The 21,408-nt window shown below is 40.3% G+C and overlaps 1 protein-coding gene across 1 annotated transcript in view; it reads left to right on the plus strand.

The window, feature by feature from the left end:
• lrp1bb (low density lipoprotein receptor-related protein 1Bb) overlaps positions 1-21,408 on the plus strand; it is a 297,754-nt gene that overhangs the window by 208,841 nt on the left and 67,505 nt on the right. The window contains exons 36-49 of the mRNA XM_080478884.1: positions 1,406-1,540; positions 1,885-2,014; positions 2,974-3,100; positions 3,280-3,431; positions 4,052-4,176; positions 4,373-4,744; positions 8,242-8,431; positions 11,092-11,296; positions 14,877-15,069; positions 17,747-17,872; positions 19,725-19,853; positions 19,969-20,088; positions 20,884-20,997; positions 21,178-21,327. Coding sequence (XP_080335010.1) covers positions 1,406-1,540; positions 1,885-2,014; positions 2,974-3,100; positions 3,280-3,431; positions 4,052-4,176; positions 4,373-4,744; positions 8,242-8,431; positions 11,092-11,296; positions 14,877-15,069; positions 17,747-17,872; positions 19,725-19,853; positions 19,969-20,088; positions 20,884-20,997; positions 21,178-21,327 — 2,268 coding nt within the window. The remainder of the gene's footprint in view (positions 1-1,405; positions 1,541-1,884; positions 2,015-2,973; positions 3,101-3,279; positions 3,432-4,051; positions 4,177-4,372; positions 4,745-8,241; positions 8,432-11,091; positions 11,297-14,876; positions 15,070-17,746; positions 17,873-19,724; positions 19,854-19,968; positions 20,089-20,883; positions 20,998-21,177; positions 21,328-21,408) is intronic.

A 21,408-nucleotide genomic window follows, 5' to 3' on the forward strand; every position in this document is an offset into this window, starting at 1 on the left:
ACTATGTACAATATATGTGTGTGCGTTCCAAAGAACATGATTTGGTCTACTTTTTTTCCAAATATGAGCTCTTTATAAAGGTGACACGGTAAAGATTAAAGCATAAAGACAAGAGGTCTTCTTCTCAGTATGGTTTGTTACTTTCAAATGGACTCAATATGGTACATATGTAACTGGTACCCATGGGATAACCCATAATGGCTTGGTGATCCCTTGACTTACACTGGCATAGGTCAAACAGGTGCAACAGGTCAAAGTTGTGAATTTCTGAGTGACATACATCAACATATATCAGATGGATACATATAAAAAGGTCTTTAAAAATTTATGGGCCTCATGGAAATGTCAAACCGTAAGCGTGACACAATGTCACATGTGAATAATTAATGTTTGTTAATGGCCTACCGTTGCTGCACTCTGTATAGACCAACCCCTAGGGGGGCACGTGCCTCGCAAAGGCTTAATTTTTAGTGGACAGCATGGATCTACAGTATATAAAAGTTTTCAGAGGAAGTCAGAGTGTACGGGAAAACAACAGCATGCTGGGTAAGTTGTTACGCTGACAGTAATGGCCAAGAATCAGTCTCACATCAGACCGAGTAACTACCAAGAGAGCCTGACTTTGAATTTAATAGACACGAAAGGTCGATGCCAATCTTGAAGTGTGACCATATCTTTTGGAACACAGGAAATAAGCTAAATCCAAAAATTAGGAACAAAGATGAAGAACAAGATATGCCCCCTCCCCTTTTTTTTTTCCCCATCGGTAGGTGAACATGCAAATGTGTTCCTAAGACCACCCAAGAGGAGCCGCTGATAGGTCTCACATGTCATTTACATGTCATTACAGAAACCAGGCTATTAGAGCAGAACAGATGAAACCCTGCAGTCGTACTCTGTCGTATGTCATCTAGGTGTTAAGCGAGTGTGAACGCAGCAGTGATGAGAAAGTGCAATTAAACATATAACACCATATAACGTCTTAACAACCTGTACAGAGACAAACTGACAGGCAGAGAGAAAAAAAGATGCACTTCAATGCTGGTTCATAAAAAAATTACATGCCTTTTTTATATGCTTATTTAATTGAGCTGTAAAAATATAAGATGTCCATAACAATTTTACCAACACCCTATTTTGCATGAAACAGTATACTACCCTGTAAAATGTTGCCAACAATGGAAGATCCTGACCAGACGTCGTGTGTCAACAAGACGCTTTGCCTGAACCGTGGGCCAGCTCACCAACATACTTTATAGTGCTACACAACATCTGGTGCAATGGACCGTGACGCAGTAAACCGCAGCTTCACGAGCTGCTTTGTTTGAGGGCATAAATACTTTTGTGGCAGCGGCATTCATCATTCCATTTTGTCTCATCATTAACTGAATGGCACACTTTGCAGGAAATGATACCGTGTACTGGACAGACATGGGACTGAACAGAATATCCCGTGCCAAACGTGATCAGACCTGGAGGGAGGACATCATTACTACCGGCATCAGTCGAGTGGAAGGCATCGCCGTTGACTGGATTGCTGGTTAGTGTTGTGACTCCCCAGGCCTGGGAGTTATTACCAGGCTATAAAGGTGGTATTGATTGTTGAAAATTTTCACTTTAGGTGCAAAGCCTTCGGTAATGGCTTTGAGTGGAGGCTTTCTGTTTCCATCTTGATTGGCGAGAGAAAAAAAAAAGAAAAAAGACGTTAGGTACCCACTGTAAAACCATTCACAGCAAGTACAGTATGTGCTGGATTGCTTTCAACGTACTGTATGTTGAAGTTCATGGTAGAGACATTTCTTTTTTTCATGTACTGTCCAATGTAGGATCAATAAACCTCTGCTGTATTTCTTCTTTATATCTGTGTTCTTTTGTGGTGCACAGGCAACTTGTACTGGACAGATCATGGTTTGAATCTAATAGAGATCTCCCGTCTGAATGGCGCATTTCGCTCCGTGGTCATATCTGAAGGTCTTGATCAGCCTCGGGCCATCGCAGTACATCCACAGAAAGGGTAGGTTTTGTATTCCTTTTCTTTCCAATTTGTCTTAATTTATATTTGACCGGTAACATGCTCTAGTTTCAAATCAAAATTTTAAGAAAGAGCACAACAAAGTGCAACATCAACTTGTATTTCTGTCAATTTGTATTTCTTGTCATTCTTGTTGTTTTCATGCGATCATTCAAACGTTTAGTTTGACGTTCATGTCACAGCAATGTAATGCATACAGTCCTGCAGATCCACATCATAATGCCTTGTTAATGAGAGCTGTATAAAGAGAGTAACCAGCCTGGTTTGGACAGATAACTAGTATTTCTTATAGGATGAGCACAAAAGCATCTTTCAGGAAAAATGTAACCTTGATGGGCCGCAGCAGTCAAACCAGTGCCACGCCTGTCAATTACCAACTGAATAGTAACAGGCTCGTAGGCTTGGAGTCTCCCAAACTGGACAGCTGAGAACAGAAATCCATTTCTGTGGTATGGTGCATGTTGACTTCTGGAGAGGCACGCAGATGGTGGGCTCAGATTTTTTCATCGACAGTTGAAATCCTTGGACTGAACCAACCAGCAATCTGGTCTGGTGGTGGTGTGAAATAACGGGGTTGTTGTCGTTGCATGCGTTTGGGGCCAACACCACCATTTAATCATAATTTAATTAGTACGGCCTCCCTGAGAAATGTCTCCCACCATTATAATTTATTGATCGCAACAATTTTCCAATTTCCACTAGCTCCTGCAAACATACTGTACATCTTAAATGTGTTTTGGTCCCTTTTTTTATTGTAATTGTATTGTAATATATTTTCTATTTATTTCTATTTTTTGGTGTTTGCTAAAACACACACCTGATATAGTTTATTAGATTACTTTGTATGACGGGAATGTGCAAAGACTGTTTTAATTGCGCCTGTCTGAAACAATCATATCAAAGTGATAACCGATGTAAATATGAGTTTTTTCGCTTCACAGGTATCTTTTTTGGACTGAGTGGGGTCAGAACCCCTGCATAGGCCGCTCCCGTTTGGATGGGTCCGACCAGGTTACCTTGGTGAACTCAGGCATCATGTGGCCTAATGGGATTTCCATCGACTATGAGGTGCGTTTGCATGCTGATGCACTAACAGCACATTCAACTTTATTCACATCTGCTCCACCCCTGCATGATAAGCCTCTTATTTCAGACCTCCTCCTTCATCTTCCTCTTCCGAGCCTGAAATATGACTGTGCTCAAGGGTTTGGGTTTGTGATATGCATTTTTCTTAAATTACCTTCCAGGAAAATACATTATATTGGTGTGACGCTCGCACGGATAAGATCGAGAGGATCAACCTTGAGACAGGTGAGAGCCGAGAGATTGTGCTGTCAATGGCCAACCTGGACCTGTTCTCAGTGGCTGTGTTTGGGCCTTACATCTACTGGTCTGACAGGTAATTTATTATTTTCTTCATTGCACATGCATGCATTGGCCTGCAGAGGCTTTATATTAACTTCACTTTAAAGGCTACTCTTCTCAGTAAGAGTCACCAACAATTTTATGGAATAGCTCAGATAAACCTGATCATCAGCAAAATAAATCAAGCACATGATAAAACTTCAATTCCTCTTATGAAAGTGGTTATTTTGTGTTGTGTTATAGTATACTTTTTTTTCATATTGTTTCGACTCTTGAAATCAATAAAAGACAGAAAAGTTTTGAACTACTGGGGAAAAAGTGCTTAAATGCTTAATTATATGTTTTTTTGTTTGTTTGTTTTTTGCATACCCTGCATCACTTGGAGCTCAAGCATCTTCTTCACTTCATTTCACAATGAGCATAATAGAAAACGAAAGCTTTATTATGTTTCTGTATTTTTATCTCTGACAACTTCCAATGTGTCATGACAGGATGATTGCAGCTTTGGGTTTGGCATTGCTATTGTCAAATCAATGTATTATTCTTTGCTGCATATCTCCCCTTCTCCATCTAAGCACAGAAGACAGTGATTTGTTTTTTTTGTCTGACACTTCAAGCACTTGTTTTCTTCCCAACTCTCATAATTTTATTCAGGGCTCACTCCAACGGCTCGATCCGACGTGGCTTAAAGACTGACACAAGTGAGGCAGTGACCATGAGAAGTGGTCTCGGGGTCAATTTAAAAGATGTGACCGTCTTCAATAGAGGCAGAGAAAAAGGTATGGGTTTCAACTTGACAGTTGAATAAATCCCGATTGGCTTCTGTTTACTCTGATGGTTAAATCTGCTTAAACACGTGTGACCTTGACATTGTGTGTGTTATTTCCTTGCCATCTGAAGGCAGTTCAATTAATGCATGACTGCGTGAAGTGGAAACTGAGTCAAACTGGTAATCGAATGTGTTGTGATTTGAAGGCACCAACCCCTGTGCCAGAAGCAACGGAGGCTGCCAGCAGCTGTGCTTTCACCTGGGCAGCGGTCGCCGGACGTGCTCCTGCGCCCATGGCCGCCTGGCTGAGGACGGCTTCGCCTGTGAGCGCTACGAGGGCTACCTGCTCTACTCCGAAAGGACCATACTGAAAAGCATCCACCTCTCCGATGAGAACGACCTGAACTCACCCATCCAGCCTTTGGAAAACCCTGCTTTTTTCAAGAATGTCATTGCGCTGGCCTTCGACTACAGTCAGAAGACAGTAGGGTCCAACCGCATCTTTTTCAGTGACGTCCATTTCGGGAATATCCAGGTCATTAACGATGACTGGACAGGAAGATCTGTCATTGCGGAGAGTAAGTGCATCTCATATTCCCTCAGTGTCTCTGCTTTATTTGTATGCTGCAATGAAATGAAATCCACAATTGGGGCACACAACCCCGTCCCCCACTTATTGCACGCATGCATGTATACACATATATTTTATCATGTATTCTATGACCATTTCTAGGGATTCCCATCTGTGGTATAATACCTCTATGTGATGTGACACAAAGCAGTAGAGGATTAGTAATATGTGTTACTCTATGTATGCGCTTGCTATGTTTTAGACTTTCCAATAGTCCGTTTCATGCATCTGCTTCTCTTGGTAAAGATATGCCTTAGTAAAGACAGCTGCCGAAACGGGCTCATAAGGCTCTTAAGACTCATAAGACTTGATTCTCCCCAGCGCTTTAAGCACATATCTGCCATCTAAAGCATATTTGTACCTTCTTTCATTAGGTATTAAGTGTAACTGCATTGATTGTGAGCCTGGTGAGAGATATGAGCAGACATTTAGTGTACAAGAGCTGTTGATCCCGACCAGATGGAAATACAAGACCATGAAGATGCTTATAGGCAGCTTCTATTGATAAGACTCTGCTATGTTTTGAATATAATATTCAAATTGCATTGCATTCATATTAATAGTGGCTAAAATGGCTAATGTCAAGAGAAATAGCTCACTGTTGTATCATATTCACTCATTTAAAAAGACCATTTAATTTTATGCCAGTGTGGTACAGTTATAGTTTTAGGCAGCAAACCGTCGGCCAATTTTTGAAACAAACAGGTGGAAAAATAGTGGTTGCTTTGGTCAAAGCCATCTAAATTATGTGTCCAGCCAAACCTCAGACGAGGGGACCAGACAAGAGATGACACCCTGTACTGTGCGTATTTAACTGTTATCACACCTTAATGAGTGGACCGCCTCCCCGCAGTGCAATGCAGTGCTGTGCTGTGACTCCTCTAACTTTCGCTTTCACTTTACACCAGGGTGTCAAACATAAGGCCCGTGGCCCAAAACCAGCCCTCAAAAGGCTCCAATTTGGCCAAACCACCAAGCAACGTGGTTATCGAGGACTTTTAGGAGGTTTTTTTGGCCATGTCACTGTATTTTGCGTCAGAATGTTTCATTAAAATTGACTTTATGTTTAGATTGTAGTCATTTTCAGTACTAATTGTGCGTCCGGCGCAAAAACCACAACGCAACCGACGCTATCCCGCGAGGTGGCCAGCACCGCCGAAATATATTTTCGACACCCGGATTTATTCGATGGACACCAAAACACCAATTTCCGCCTAGAACTGTGTGTTTGTTGCCTTTGGTTTGCAGGTTTCCTGCCAACATACTGTCAGGGACTGAAGGAAGACCAATCTCACTGTATTACTCAGTGAAGCTCAGTCAGTCCCATCTCGATAAGCATGACTGGAGTCAGATGAACAGAAAAAGTCTCTGTTCTGCACGACAAGCATCCTCTGCCTTTTCTGTGAAGTTTCCACAGGGAGCAGAGCTCAGCACCTTCCCACCCCTACCCCCTACCACCCACCCCCTCAGCCCTTCTCATGCTGGGAGGCTGGCAGAGTGTTACTGATCCTCTCTCACTTCCCCTTCAGCCGACTTCCTTAGTGCTGCAAAGGGAATTCTTCTGCTTATTTATTTAACAAGCATTATCAACACCCATCTGCCAGGATAGACATGTGTCTTTCTCACCTAAGCACTTGTGAAATACACACAAAATATGTTGATGGAATTATTCAGTTATCCATAACGTGTTATGATATTGCTAACTTCTAGTTTTTTTCAATTTCCAGTCAAGAGTATTTGGTCTTGATGGAAATGACCACACACTGATGTAATCAACACATCCAGGCTGTAAAGAATCAGGGACATCTTCTGTTTTCTTCTACAAGTTTTTGCCTGAATTCTGTCATTGAGGAAAGGTGAAGATGTTAATCATCCATATTTCCCTAATTAAACTCTGTGTCCCCCATTAATTACCCCCTTGCCCGGCCAACAATTTGCGAGAAACTTCAAGCTGCCAGACGGCGTTTATTGCAAACTATTAATTAGTGGTCGGCTGACTCAGGTAGAGTCTTAAATATTCCAGGGGATGTTTTATGGCTTTTTAGATAAAGAGTTACAGCCAAATTGTCTAACATTGGCCACATGTTCACCATTTCGATGAATTAAAAAAATGTGTTGTCAGATTGAATGTCATTGAAATTGATCAGTTACTAAACTAAAGATGCGATTCAACAATTGTTGCACGCGTGACACCAAGGTCTGCATTTAAACATACATAATACATACATACAAACATAATACATACATAATAAAAGTAAATCGTTTTTGTCTTATTTATTGGTTGTGGGTCGTGAAGTGGTTTAGTGATGCTAAATTGCTTCTAAGTATAAACACGAGTGTGTGTGTTGCCTGACAACCTCAGTAGTGGGTCTTACTCATGCTTGTTGAAGACTGAAGCGGTGATAACGTAATTGAGGAATCCATATCAACTATATCAGCTAATGAAATATGAATATGGCCAGATCTGCTGTCACCGATCGCTGTCTCTCTCCAGAGGTTCCCACCCTGTCAGTCATATCCATGCAATAACATCAGGGCCCGCAACAGCCTTTTCATCTTCTGTGTTTAGGAAATTGGTTCACAAGGAAAACATATTCAGTTCCTGAGTGACTGTAGCATCAACAAATGGCTGTCTGCCCAGCGTAGCGAGGCATGAAGTTATTTCCCTGTCATTCACCACCGAAACACAATCCCAGTTCTAACACAATTGGAGCCTGCCATCTGTTACAAGCAAAGTCAATATTTTTCTTTCCCTAAATCTACACAACAGACAACTTTGAAGTTGAAGTCGCTCCGAGTGACGGCGGCTGACAGCTGAAATTCTGAAATTACAGGTGCACAGCATGGAATCAGTAAACTCCATGAACCCACCAGGCGGGAAATGATTTACTTGTTTTGGATTTAACTTAGACCTTTATTTTAATCGATTGTATATGAGTGTCAAATATATAAATAGTGAAATGACATCAAAAACACAACCATGAAACATTTTTTGAATGTTGATATTTATTGTTTGTATGTTATCTCGTAATTTTCCATTAATAATTTCACACAGAAACGTCATTTATTTCCTATATATTTATGTCAATGTTATTTGTTTTCAAATATATAACTACATGGCTCTATTATACATTTAGATTTACTGATATTTTCCATTTGTTTCTTTAATTCCTTAGTTTTTCACGTCAGCACTTATGACATTTAATGTACCAAGGAGAGGACGCACTCTCTTGCAGTCAAGACTTTTGACACGAAAAGCAAAACAAAAAAAACAACAGATTTCTCTCTTCGGTTCTTGTCAGGAACACCTTCAAACACGACTGTCCTTCAGGCTTGTCTGTTTTCATTGAGCCATTCCTTTTCTGTTTTCTGTCTCAGAGTTAAGGTACCTGTTTGGAATGTCAGCAGTGGTGTTCACGCTTTTGTTTTGTTTGTTTTTTTCAGATGTGGGCTCAGTGGAGGGCCTCGCTTACCACAGAGCCTGGGACACCCTGTACTGGACCAGCTCCACCACGTCCACCATCACCAGGCAGAGCGTGGACCAGAAACGAGCCGGTGCCTTGGCCAGACAGGCTGTGGTCACTCTTTCAGAGGAAGACCACCCACATGTTCTCGCTCTGGATGAGTGTCAAAAGTGAGTTGTCTCAAAAAATAACCTCATTTTCCTTTTTGTCTACATTATATCAGTCATACAACAGTTGAGCCTTCGCCGCAGTGACTCACAACATTGTTATAGTTTGACTTATCTTCAGCCAATCTTTGGTGTTTGTGAAGCACAGTTGGTTTTTTTTGGGTTGTTATGCCGATGATGAAAAGCTTTACTTATCTTTTCATGCACATCATCTGATTTGGTGCCAAATTGAATCAGGACAAATGTCGTGGTTGTTTTACAGAGTATGTAAGAACACAACATAACAGCCTTATCTATTTAAATAACACTGCCAAAGACATGCTTCCTTCTTACTTTCTCTCTCGCTGAAATATGAAGATGCCAGTGCATGTTTTTGTTACAAGTGGGTTTGACAGCTGTAATGCACTGCTCTTATGTTTGAAAGTCTATAAATAAATTACACTTAATATGTTGCGTGTTGCCATAGGTTTAACTAGAACCCAATGCATCTGTTCTTAAAATCCATGCACTTTCCTGCCATTAGAGGACAGATTTTAAGACCCGCACCACTCCCCCCTTCCTCGCCGCACTTATCTATAAATCTATTCACGGACTGTATTGTTGATATACTGCCAAGATATGCCCAAGATAGAGCCCTCAAATCCATAGATTGTCTGCTGCTTGCTCTAAGAGAAAATGCAGACAAATGAAATAGTCTATCTGTGGACTGGAAAAAATCCATCAAGTTCTTTCTGCCTCTGCTTTCCGCCTTTTACCTAAAATATATTAAAACTTGACTCCTATTTCATTATGGAACAGCTTGGCACCTATAAATAACGAAAAAAAGGCTCAACACTTTCACAGCTTTTCCAAAGTTACTTTATTTTGTGTTACTATAATGTGGATTCTGTTTGTGAATCCACGTTGTTTTGGATGGAAAGTTATTTTTGGGGGATTTTTTTTTCCACCACCAGACACATTTTCAATGATATGATACAAAAATAATAATTCTTCCACAACAAATGTGATTAATTTCTATCCAGTAAGCATTCAGTGGCACTGTATCTGTTCTGCATCACGCTCTGAGTAATGCTCTAGGTTGTGATTTGGGTATTATTGAGTATTATTACACTTCAGCAGTTACGCCTCATACATTGTGAACTGTGCACATACTGATTTTGAATACCCACTTTAACTCTTTATTTTATTTATGTGCAATTTTTAAAGCTGTTGTTCAAATATCATCACATTAGTATTCCTCTTCCATCCGCTTCAGTTTGCAATAGAAAACTGTGTTTTCATGAATATGAAAATCTTACTGTGAGCAGTCTGAAAAGAGTAAATATCTTGCGCCCCTCTGTTATACTAACTAATTTAATTTCTTGACCTCAGACTATCCTTGGTTGGCAGTTTGGCACCATATCCATCCCACTCCAGAATCACTGTCTCATAATTAGAATTTAAACTCAAGTTATTAATTAGTAGCCCCTGGTTGTGACTTCTGCCCTGAATCATTATTATCACACTCAAGTGGACTTCCAGTACTTCATTACAGTGTAAAGCAGGAGACCAGGAACTGATTTTTATACACAACATATTCCGTTTTTGTTGTACCCATTTTTACAAAGCTGTGAGTTTTAAATTTGCATCCATTCTCCAAATCCCCGAAAAACTCTGAAATTATTATTATTTTAATTTGCTACATTTCATTTAGCCATTACATTTATTCATCATTAGTCTTACTTTTATCTATTTTATGTATACTCAGACATAACATATACAAGTGAGATATATCTTTGGTCTTAGAGTAGTAGGTCTCTGGTTTAATTCTGGTTTCCTCTTAAACTTTATAGACGTATTATTATGTCAAATTTCTGTGTTAATTAATCCTACATATGTATGAGTGTGATTGTCTTTGTGATCTGTCCAGGTCTCTTCACTTCAATCAAACTATTATTTAAGAGTTATTGATGATGGGTCTTTACATAAACATGATATTAATAATGCATTTAAAGTGAAAAAGTTACATTTTGTTTGTTATGAGTGACTTCAGGGCAAAAATATTGTGCCGATCAGGTAATATGTACCAACCAATAATGTATTATTGCCTAATAATGAAAGGCTTTGCACCATTTTTTAAGATAATAAAGCCAAAATCCGATTAACTTGCTAAAAAAAAAAGTAAGAAAAATAAAAAATAAAACCATAATTAAGAGAGACTATTGCGGAGAATGTTTGCTTAATTATGATGACTATCCTATCCACTATACCTATATTCTGTCAGCAATCTACACAAAACCTGTACATTTTATATTTTTTTACAATCTGAATACAGGATTAAAAAAAAGCATCTAGTTCACTGACTTGTTAATGTTTCGCAGCAGTGGTAAACAACTCACTGCATCACACGTTAGGGCAGCACTTCTAAAAAAAAAATCCTTCATTTGTGGTTCCCTCTCTGATAGTACAAACCAGAATGGTACTGAGGTGAAGTAGCATTGATGGTATTGAGGTGAAGTAGTTCTTTTTAGAGTGGAAGAGAGTCTTTGACGATCGCTCTACTAACTGAGGCCGCGTTTTGTTTCTCACGCATGAGTGCATAAAAACTGACTATCCTACCTGATGCTCATGTGTTTGCTTTGGCTGTGTTTTTCCACTGTCCTTCTTTTTTTTTTTTTTTTTAGCCTCATGTTTTGGACCAACTGGAATGAGCAGAGGCCCAGCATCATGAGATCCACCTTAGCTGGCAAGAATTTGAGGATTGTCATCAGTTCTGACATCCTGACGCCGAACGGTCTGACGATCGACCACAAAGCAGAGAAGTTGTACTTTTCAGACGGGAGCCTCGGCAAGATTGAGAGATGTGACTTCGATGGTTCCAACAGATATGTGAGTATAGAAATGTTCACTCCAAAGTAAACGATGATAAGTGTAATCAGCTCAAACAATGGGATTGTTTCTACCAATGAAAATGTTAGAATGTTTTTTATGACCCACATAATGTTACTCAACACAGTTAGGTTTTTTTGTTTAAGAGAATTTTAATTTCTCATTTCTCATTAAAAGTTTATGATCAAGCTCCTGTTTCCCTCAGATTTGAGTACATCACTCCTGCAAATGCAACGGTGTGAAAGATGTGTAATGCTAACCGAAATACGGACCTCTTTTGTTTCACAACATTATTGTCTCTTAACTCAGTCATTCATATTCTACGAGTGCCTCTGCTTTAAATCTACATTTTCTTTGTCTGCTTTTGCTTACATGCGACCGTGCTGTCTGCCAGCCAGACTGAATAAAGACAAATTAACGGTTGCCACAGTAGGCCTTTATTGGGAAATCTTTTAATACGCATCTAAAGACAGCAGGTATCCCTTCCATCTGCTGTTGCACGCTATCAAACTGCATGACAGAGTTACTGAAGAAATTTGTTCTCAAGCAAAAAAAACATTTTTTAAAATAAGCAGTTTGTTTTTTTCCAAGTATAAATCCAGCTTTTCATTTTGTTTAATTACTTTCTTGTTTATTCTGTTGGAGACTGTCACATTGAAAGCAACTTGCACAAGCCAATGAAACATTATTATTGCTCGGTTAATACCACCCCCCAGTAATAACTACCCTAGGACTCTCCAAGCCTGTCAGTCCTCTCACAATGACTCCATCTGAAATTCTGTTTAACCAATAAGAGGGTGGCCAGCTCCACATTGTAAATTCTATTACTCTTGATTGGTAGCTGTGGTCACCAATATCAGTGAGAGTGTTCAGGTTAGCTTTCATGTTCCAACGGGCAAAATAGTTTGTTTTGAAGATGTTTACTTTATTGGTTAGGGTTATGTAGCTCATAAAGAGGCGCTTCTTTGTGTTGCAACATAAAAATTAAGTAGGCATCAGTTTCTTTACTGGACTGTCAGGAGTTGTTTTGATATACCAAACTCTGCACTCTAAATCCACTAGCACTTCCCAGTGCCTGAGATAAAAATGAAAAAATCATTCTTCTTATCTTTGTAAAGTCAATGGTGCATGCCTAATTGATTGTAATACTCTTAGACTCTGATTTACCTGTACTGTATCTGTCTTTGAATGTATATATATATATATATATATATGTGTGTGTGAACTGACCAGGGCTTCTTGTTCCTCTTCGTGCTCCTCTGCAGTCATTCAATTTTATTTTTATTTTCTTTTGGGATGCCAACCCCTAGTATAGCAGTAAATGTGCATGAAAAAGCATTCTATGTGAGGAGCACAGCCATAGACAGAATGTCAAAGTGGCATAGACATCTTCAACCTTTATATTACTGCCCGGTCATCGCTGAGGGGATTAGACATGCGTGCTTCTCACCAGAACTTCTAGATCTGTTATGATGTTTAGGAGCTCGGTCAGAATGCAGAGAAATAGGAGCTTTGAGCCTATAAATAGCCATCTTGGTGGCGGCAAGGTTTTCTATTGGATGACCATCCAATCACAGACGAGGTTCACTAGCATGTCACGCGTTTGTAAAATTACCACACAATAACACACAATCATTTTGAAGATTTTCCAGACCTTGAAAATTAATACTATATTACCAAAAGGAGTAGAAGCTCTCAGTCATTGCATATCTTGCACTTATTTTGAGATTTTGTTAATTCATTCCACAAAATGAAGATAAACCCATCTATCCTTATCATAGAAATATTAACATAAACTATGTTTCTCATTGCGCTTCTGGGACAAGATCGTCTTTACAGTGAAACAGAAACACCTATATATTTTTTTTTTTATTCTTTTCTTAACCACATAACGAATACCTTGGAAATGCAAAAAAGACAAGACTTTACATTTTTTTCTGTACGGTTTAATGCATATTGTACAGCATCCCAGCTGTATCCAGGTTGTCCAGGGGATTCTGGGACAAGATTTTTTATTTTTTTTGCTGTGGATTTCAGTTTTTGCTTGACGTGACCTCTGCAGCTCAGCACCTTGGCCCGCTTCAATTAGTTACCCATATGTTTGATGAGCTGGGTCGCTAGGCTCACAAACTCTTCACCTTTGGGTCCCCGCCTGCCCTTTCTGCAGTCGAGGGCTGCTAATGAAGGCTTTGCAGTGAGACGGCTCTGGGTGCGGATCCTCCATTCCAATTAAAAAGTGTAAATTAAACAGAGATAGCTGACTGTCAACTTCAGCTCTCGCTCTGACTGTAACTGAGAAATGTAAGGACAAACACATCGGTGGTATACGCCGATCCCACTGCAATGAAGGAAGCTAAAAATGAGAAAGGGTTTCAAGTTCACGTGGCGCCGATGTGTTTAAGTTTTCAAAAATGTCAAAGGATTTCAATTTAGAATGAGAAATCTTCAGGTCTTAGAACAAGCAGGGTAGATCACAGTGTACAGCAGCAGTTTTGTTATGACTCATGAATGTAAACTTTGATGGCAGCGGAGTGTTTTTGAGCGCCCAGCTGCTCCTCTCCACTGCACCAGTACCATTATATACTGACAGCGTGGTTGGCGAGCGGAACAAGAGCTGCCGCGTGTGGCTCGCTCCTCTTTGCCATTTTGAGAGTGAAAACATCTGTCATTAATGAAAGGAGTGCTTCACAAAGGGCACTGGAGTACATGATAAGGGGAGATGTCAGCATGTTTAGTTGGAAAAAGATGCCCTTTTCACCATGAAGAGGAGGGGATTCATGCAGGGAACTGTATGAAAATGGTCAGCAGCATTTGGAAATCATGTCAGAAGTGCTCTCCCGGGGCATGTTCATGTTGCCATATCGCACTGAGGCCTGATTGAAGTCATCAGTAAGGACTTCATCAACACATAATATCATGTTTAGATACTGCCGAAATGAGATGGACAGTGATAAGACAATCAAGCTTTTGCCTATTCATGCAGAACACAAGTAATGTGGGACTGGCGGTAAAGTGAAAGTCTCCCAAATCCAATTTCCGATCAATATGTTCTCCCCTGCCCCATCTGGCATTTCTCTCTATTTCAACGTCTCTCACTCCTATGATGGCCAGTTGTTGGTTGCACACGTTGGACTCCGTTAATCAACACCTGTCCTATTAATCCCAGTATGACACCGAGATAATGTGACGCCGCTTACAAGCTGGTCCCACTGATGCCTGAGAATACAGAACCACGGGAGTCCCTGAAGTCCCCGGAGAAGGCATCTGATGGATTCCTGCCTCCTGCAAAATGGCACTGTCATTTACTCCCCCGACATCTCGGTTAAGCAGTCAGGTGGGCGGCAGGGGTTGATTTGTTGACTGATGACTGATGACTGAAGACCTTTTTTTCTCCACATTCGTTCCCGGGGTTGTACAGAAGATTACATCGACGCTGTCTCCAGTCGGGTCCCTAAAAAGACGTCTTGAGTGCTTTTTAGATGTTGATACTGAGATTATGTAACAATCAAAGTCCTGTATGTGTTTGAGGTATTTACAAGCAGACAGAGACGCTTCGCTAACACCAGTCCTCTACTTTCAGGTCATCATTAAATCAGGATCTGGAAATTTTTATGGACTCGCCATCTATGCAGATTTCATCTATTGGTCAGACTGGGCGCGCAGGGCTGTGCTACGATCAAACAAGTACACCGGCGCCGACACCAAGGTGCTCCGAGCAGATATACCCCATCAGCCAATGGGAATTATAGCTGTGGCCAAGGACACCAATAACTGTGAGTATTTGTTCACCTGGGGATGAGCTGGTTTGCAGTGCCATCATGCACAAAGGTGCGTTTGCAGGTGCCTGGTGGTTTAAGCATGAGCATGCACATCACTTCATACATGTGAATATTTATTATGTTAGCCATGTTTAAGGCTTCAGACCAAAATAAATGTGTTGGTATATAGACTTCCAGCTGTGGCCAAATTAATCTGTTACTCGAAAATGCATTTGTCAGTGCTTTTTATGGTCCCAGTGTAGAACCAACAACAGCAGCTTATGACCATCATAATAATTCAAAAAAACACACACAACAAACAAAAATGTTAAACTCCCAGTTTTTATTTTTGCAAAATCTTCTAAAGTTTTAATGAACTGAATTTGATCACTCATGCAAGCTGCACCCATGCACATTTTAATTTTTATTTCTTTTTAAATCAATTCAAATACCTATTTCAAAATACTTTATACAAAAATATTTAATGAAGTACTTTGAATTGATTGTCAAATCCTAAATGAAAAAGCAGTATTATTTGCTCTGAAATAGTGGGGGCATCTGAAGTGTCAACAACTACAAGATAAAAATGGATGTATACACACACACACACACACACACACACACACACACACACACACACACACACACACAGAGTAACTCAGGCTGGTTGTGTCAGTGTTAGTACAAAGTATCAGCCAGACGGGAAGATGAAGAGGCGGGAAGGAGATATTTGCTGGGGGCTATTAACTGTTGACTTCAGCTTGGAGAAAGCTTCTTGCCAAAATAATCTACAGGTGAACAAACATCACTTGAGAGTATGTGTGAGATACCCTGTGATGGAAGATGTGTAGAATCTACAAAGAGAGGCACATTTGAATCGAGAGGGAGCTGTTTCCATGTGCGCTTAGTTACTTCTAATTGTGGAGAATTCATGATAAATAAGTTATAATTGCAGGGTAGTAAAAAAAGTAATGAAACCAAAAATCTGGTTGACCAATTCATAAATGCTTTGTTAAATATCGCTGTGATGTTACTGTTCAATTGTTGACATAAATACAATGGAAAGACCATGAGAGGCCCCTTTTCTTAAAACAAAAGAGTTCTTCAGATCATTATTCCATTTTTTTTTATTATTATTGAATAGCCCTATATGACTTTAAAAGAGTCATAATTTAGATTTTCTTTCCCATTGATTGTTGACGAGAGATCATTTTAGGCACATGAAAGTATTCTTACTAGGACTAGTTGTTAAAATCCCTTGATGACTAACGTCTGAAAACTCTGCCTTTGTGTCTTATATCATATTATTTTGGTTCAAAACTGAATTTTCTCTCCGAGCAGGAATTTAAACTTTAAAGATTAAAGAAAGTATTTTGAGGCCTAACAACCTGAAATCAATACATAGTACCTATAACGTTTTCACACTAAGACATAAATAGAACAATCAAAGTCTCTATCATCAATTACAAATATACAAATAATATTTTGTTTAATTATTAGAAAAGTAAAGCTAACTTTAAGTTAACTTCAGTGACTTCAATGGAACCTGTTTGTATATACGTAATTGTACAATGATGCACAAAAAACAGGCAGCAGATAAATGAATGTGGTGTTTTATAGAGTGGCTGGAAACTTAATGTCTCACTGGTAATTAATAATAAAAGTAGCTTATGTCGTAGTGGGAGTCTCTTATATGCCGGATAAAGTTTAATTTCCAAGTAGGACAACGACATGTGGGCTTAAGATTTTCCCAGAGGTCGGACTCGGTTACCACCAGCCACACATTTGTTGTTTCATCTTGTTAGGAGAAATAACCTCTTCATTTGACTTACATGGGAACAGCGGCATGTCGGCAGGGTAATGTGCATTTACAAATGTGTTCTTTCATTCTTTTAATGTGACATTGTCCAACTCCGATTGCTCCATAGCTTTTCTCTGGCCATCAAGGAAAATCCCAGCTATAAATATTCAGGCATTTGGTTTACCTGAACTGTGGAAAGGATGCCTGTAGGGCAGATATTTCTTCCTCCGGACAAAAGCGGCACATTGTTTCTTTCATGTGTTGTGTTTGCAGTTTGGTCGTCTCACCTGGGGATGAATTTTACAGGCAAAAATCCATAACAGCTATTACACAGCAAAAGAGCAGGGCAAGGCTCAGACCTTGGTGCCGTCAAACGCTTTGATATTTTCTAGACATTTAAAGGAACAACATATGTATAGCTCTTTAATTTGTAAGGAGCTTTTTATGCTCTTTTCATTTAATGTGGAAGAGAAGCTGTTTAAGAAATGATCAATTTGTATTTCCTCCTTTATCAAATATGTTTGTATGTTTTATGTATAAGGATGTTATATCCATATTGACTGACTTTTTGAAATAAATGTCAGTTTGAGACACAATGCAGAGAGTACACAGTCTGTAGAACTTGGATTAATGATATACATTTATATCAGTTGCCATAATTCTCATATGTTTCTGTTTATGATCCTCTAATAGAGGAAGAAGTCTAAAGCTGATTGTACCAGACAGAGGTAAATTAGTTTTCAACGAAACAAATCCTGGGGAAAAGTGCACTCATCACACCTATGACACTAAAATAAGAAAAAGTGTTTCCTCTGAGAGTTTCTCAGTCACTTCTTCTGAACTTTTATTCACTCGTGTTTGACGTTCGGTTTTGCTTTTTTTCTTTTAAAGGCGAGCTGTCGCCATGCCGACACCTGAACGGAGGCTGCGGTGACCTCTGTCTGCTGACCCCGTACGGGAGGGTGAATTGCACATGCCGTGGAGAGCGCGTGCTGTTAGATGACAACCGATGTGTGTGTAAGTTGTTCATGATTATATTGGCACCCTATAGGAAGTAATTGGTTCTCAGAGATTCAACTGCATTGCTTGTTTTTAAACGTACATGTGCTATATGCAAGAAACATTCTTTCGACTAGTCTGGGTACGACTAATACACACATACACATACACACACACACACACACACACACACACACACACACACAACACACACACACACACACACACACACACACACACACACACACACACACACACACACACACACACACACACACACACACTCTCCAAGCACAACAGCAGCTCTCTTTATGAAGCAGTTTCATTATTCCAGTTGCCAGTAAGTTTCGAGAATGAATGGAGATAAATAAATGGTGCGATGGTGACTCGCTTCCTAATTCGACAGCGCCAGTTGAATTTGAGATGCGGTTTGATAGTAGACCATATGGCAGGAGGAGCTGTTCAAACGAGGGAAGTTGGGCCAGACTGAACATGGCGTGTGTCTCAGGGCTGGGTAGAAAGTTTGGATGTCATGGTAGAGGACAGCCGACTTTTTCACCACAAAGTCTGACTCAAGTGAGAGCAGGAAGCCATTCTGTATTTTCAACTTGTGAAGCAGCACAGCTCAGAGGGGGACTGATCAAAGTCTGGAAAGGTATTTGTTGTTCCAACTTTAATTCATGCCGGATGAGTGAAAGCGCTGAAAGCACACTTGTGTGTATAATCAAACACGAGTTGACTACCAATGTAAGGGGTTTCCAGGAGACCTAGAGCCAGATGTTCCTCATGCTAAACTGTAAGTGTAATGGATGTCGTGACAGCCATCTGGACGGCCACCCGTCCGAGGGACATTTGCCCGCTGCTGTAGTCCATCAATCGTAGCAGTCGGAGTGATGCTGCAGTCATTCCTAGAAGCTGCCGTGGCATTTAGGAATGTGATGTAAAACTGGGTTGTAGGAGTAGAACTGCATGGTTCCATCTTTCTTGTTAGTTCACTTGCATCAGGTTTGTTTATTTTATGTCCAAAAAAACCCGACAATAAGTGAGACACATACAATTCTAGTCCCTGTTCTCTGGGTCAGACGAGCCATTTGTCAAAGAATTTGAAAATCTTTGGTTTCACAGATGACAGAAGAACAGTGAAACTGCTGTATTATTAAATATAATTTCAAATCAAAGCTAATAAGTGCATGCACATTAATGTAATTACTTTTTACCAGGTACACTCTGCTGCTAGATTCAAAAAGCAGCTTAACATGTTTTATTTGAATTAGTGTTCTCTTGGAAATGAACTGATAATCACTTTTGTCTGTTGTTATTTTAATAAAGCGATATTCAACCCAATTTATTTTTTATTTGATTAAACTATTGAGCTTCATTCATGCATGGTATTTCATATCTGATTCATAGTTTTAATAGCATCTGTCTACCTTTTAACTTTTTTATTGGTTCCTCATTTTAAATCTGATGCTTTGATGAATTAAAGTTCAATGCATCTAGAAGCTTAATGGGAGTCCACGTTTGGTAAAGTCAGTTGATTGAACATAAGTTGGAAAGGCACACAATGTCTCTAGAATGTCCCACTGTTGACAGTTGCTTGTCACAACACAAACCAAACGTGAAATCAAACGAATTGTCTGTTGACCTCTGAGACATTTTAAAGATAAATTCTGTAAATTCTTCCTGGATGCACAAATTGAATAAGTTTATTTCAGTTGCATGTAGTTGTTTCATTTAATTGAATTGATACCCACAGCTCGTATACAGTATTTTCTAGTGAGAGAAGTGCTGAGGCACAGTTTGCCCCCCTGGTAGTGACGGCCCTCGCAGTGATCGAAGCTGTCACCACCCTCACTGTCTTTGTCTGCAGCAGAGAATTCATCCTGCAACATCTACACTGAATTCGAGTGTGGGAATGGAGAGTGTATCAACTACCAGCTGACCTGTGATGGGATCGCCCACTGCAAGGACAAGTCAGATGAGAAGATGCAGTACTGTGGTAAGAGACGCTTCATAAATCAAAGCGGAGAGTGGACAGTGAGGAGCTCGGTTGATGGCTGCAGAACGCCATTGACTTTAGCTTTTGATGTACTCACGCGAGTCCATCTGTTCAGACAACAGGAACTGTCGGAAGGGTTTCCGGCCCTGCTTCAACCGGCGGTGTGTGGCCAACAATCGCTTCTGTGACGGGATCGATGACTGTGGGGATAACTCTGATGAAGCTCTCTGCAGCAGTGAGTCACAGCCGTTTGATCTCCTGTTCTATCCGTCCTGCCTCTGAGGGCAGGATCCAGTCGCACTAATGCTTACATTAATACGGCGTGGTAGGCCACATGCTGCGCTAAGCCGTCACTGTTTAATGAGCCTTGAGATCTTGGAGGAGTGCACAAATTCAAAGAGACTGCTAACCTCCAACCCAAGAAGCTGCTCCCCGGAGCCTGGACGGTATTTTGTGTTACTTTAATGTCACTACAGTGATTTGACATTGATGTCATTTCGGAAGTGTACAATTTGTGTCTGGATTCCTACTATGCTGACTGAGCCTATGAGGATACAGCGCTGCGTTCGTAATTAACACGGACCCTCCAACTCAGCAGTCTGAGGTTTCAGGAAGGAGTTAATCTCACTGCGGTGTGTCATTTTGCACAATATGTTTTGTTTTTTCTGCCGTGTTCACCACATTCCTCTATAGTGACATGATGTGAAACACGCCAAGGTGAAATGACCACCGACCATAATTAGCAAAATAAGCCAACACACCAAGATGTCCCTCATGCATATTAAGTCTGATTTCTTCTTGCACAGCACTAATAGAAACATGGCACTTAGACGGCTTCAGCATCTGAGCCTGGCTCAGATGCTGAAGCCGTCTAAGTGCCTGAAACTCATGAAAATCCTTTTTTCTGTCTGGTACGTTTCAACCCAGAGCTAATTGCCACCACTCCCAGATAGAAGCATTGTTGTGAGCTGTACCTGTCTCTGAGTGCTGTCTGTGTCTTTTTGAAATGCTAATTCTAACCCCCTCTTAGATGTCACATGTGGCTCATCAGAATCATCCTGCAAGGACGGAAGTTGTGTACCCAGATCAGCCTGGTGTAACCAGGTCATTGACTGCGCCGATGCCTCAGATGAAAAAAACTGCAGTAAGTCCGTCGCTTTACATGGCAGTAATAACGGAAATGTACATACAGCTGTATATCTAGCAGATCAGACGGATCCGCTAACGTGCCCATGGCTCAGATCAGACTGAATACTCCGTCAGAGGCTCTGTGAGCAGACAATTATTGTGGCGCCGTGTTTTTTAGTTTTTTTTTTGTATTCAGACCACACAGACTGCTCTCACTTTTACAAGCTGGGGGTGAAAGAAAAGGATTTCATCAGCTGCAACTCCACCTCACTGTGCATCCACCCCTCCTGGATCTGTGACGGTGCGAATGATTGCGGAGACTATGCTGACGAGACCAACTGCCAGGGTGAGCAGTGACACAAACCCACACACACAAAAAAAGAAATACACATTTCATTCCTGTTCATTAAAAGCTGATGAAGGAAGC

The sequence above is a fragment of the Lipophrys pholis genome, assembly GCF_963383615.2.
Source record: "Lipophrys pholis genome assembly, chromosome: 13".
Taxonomy (NCBI): domain Eukaryota; kingdom Metazoa; phylum Chordata; class Actinopteri; order Blenniiformes; family Blenniidae; genus Lipophrys; species Lipophrys pholis.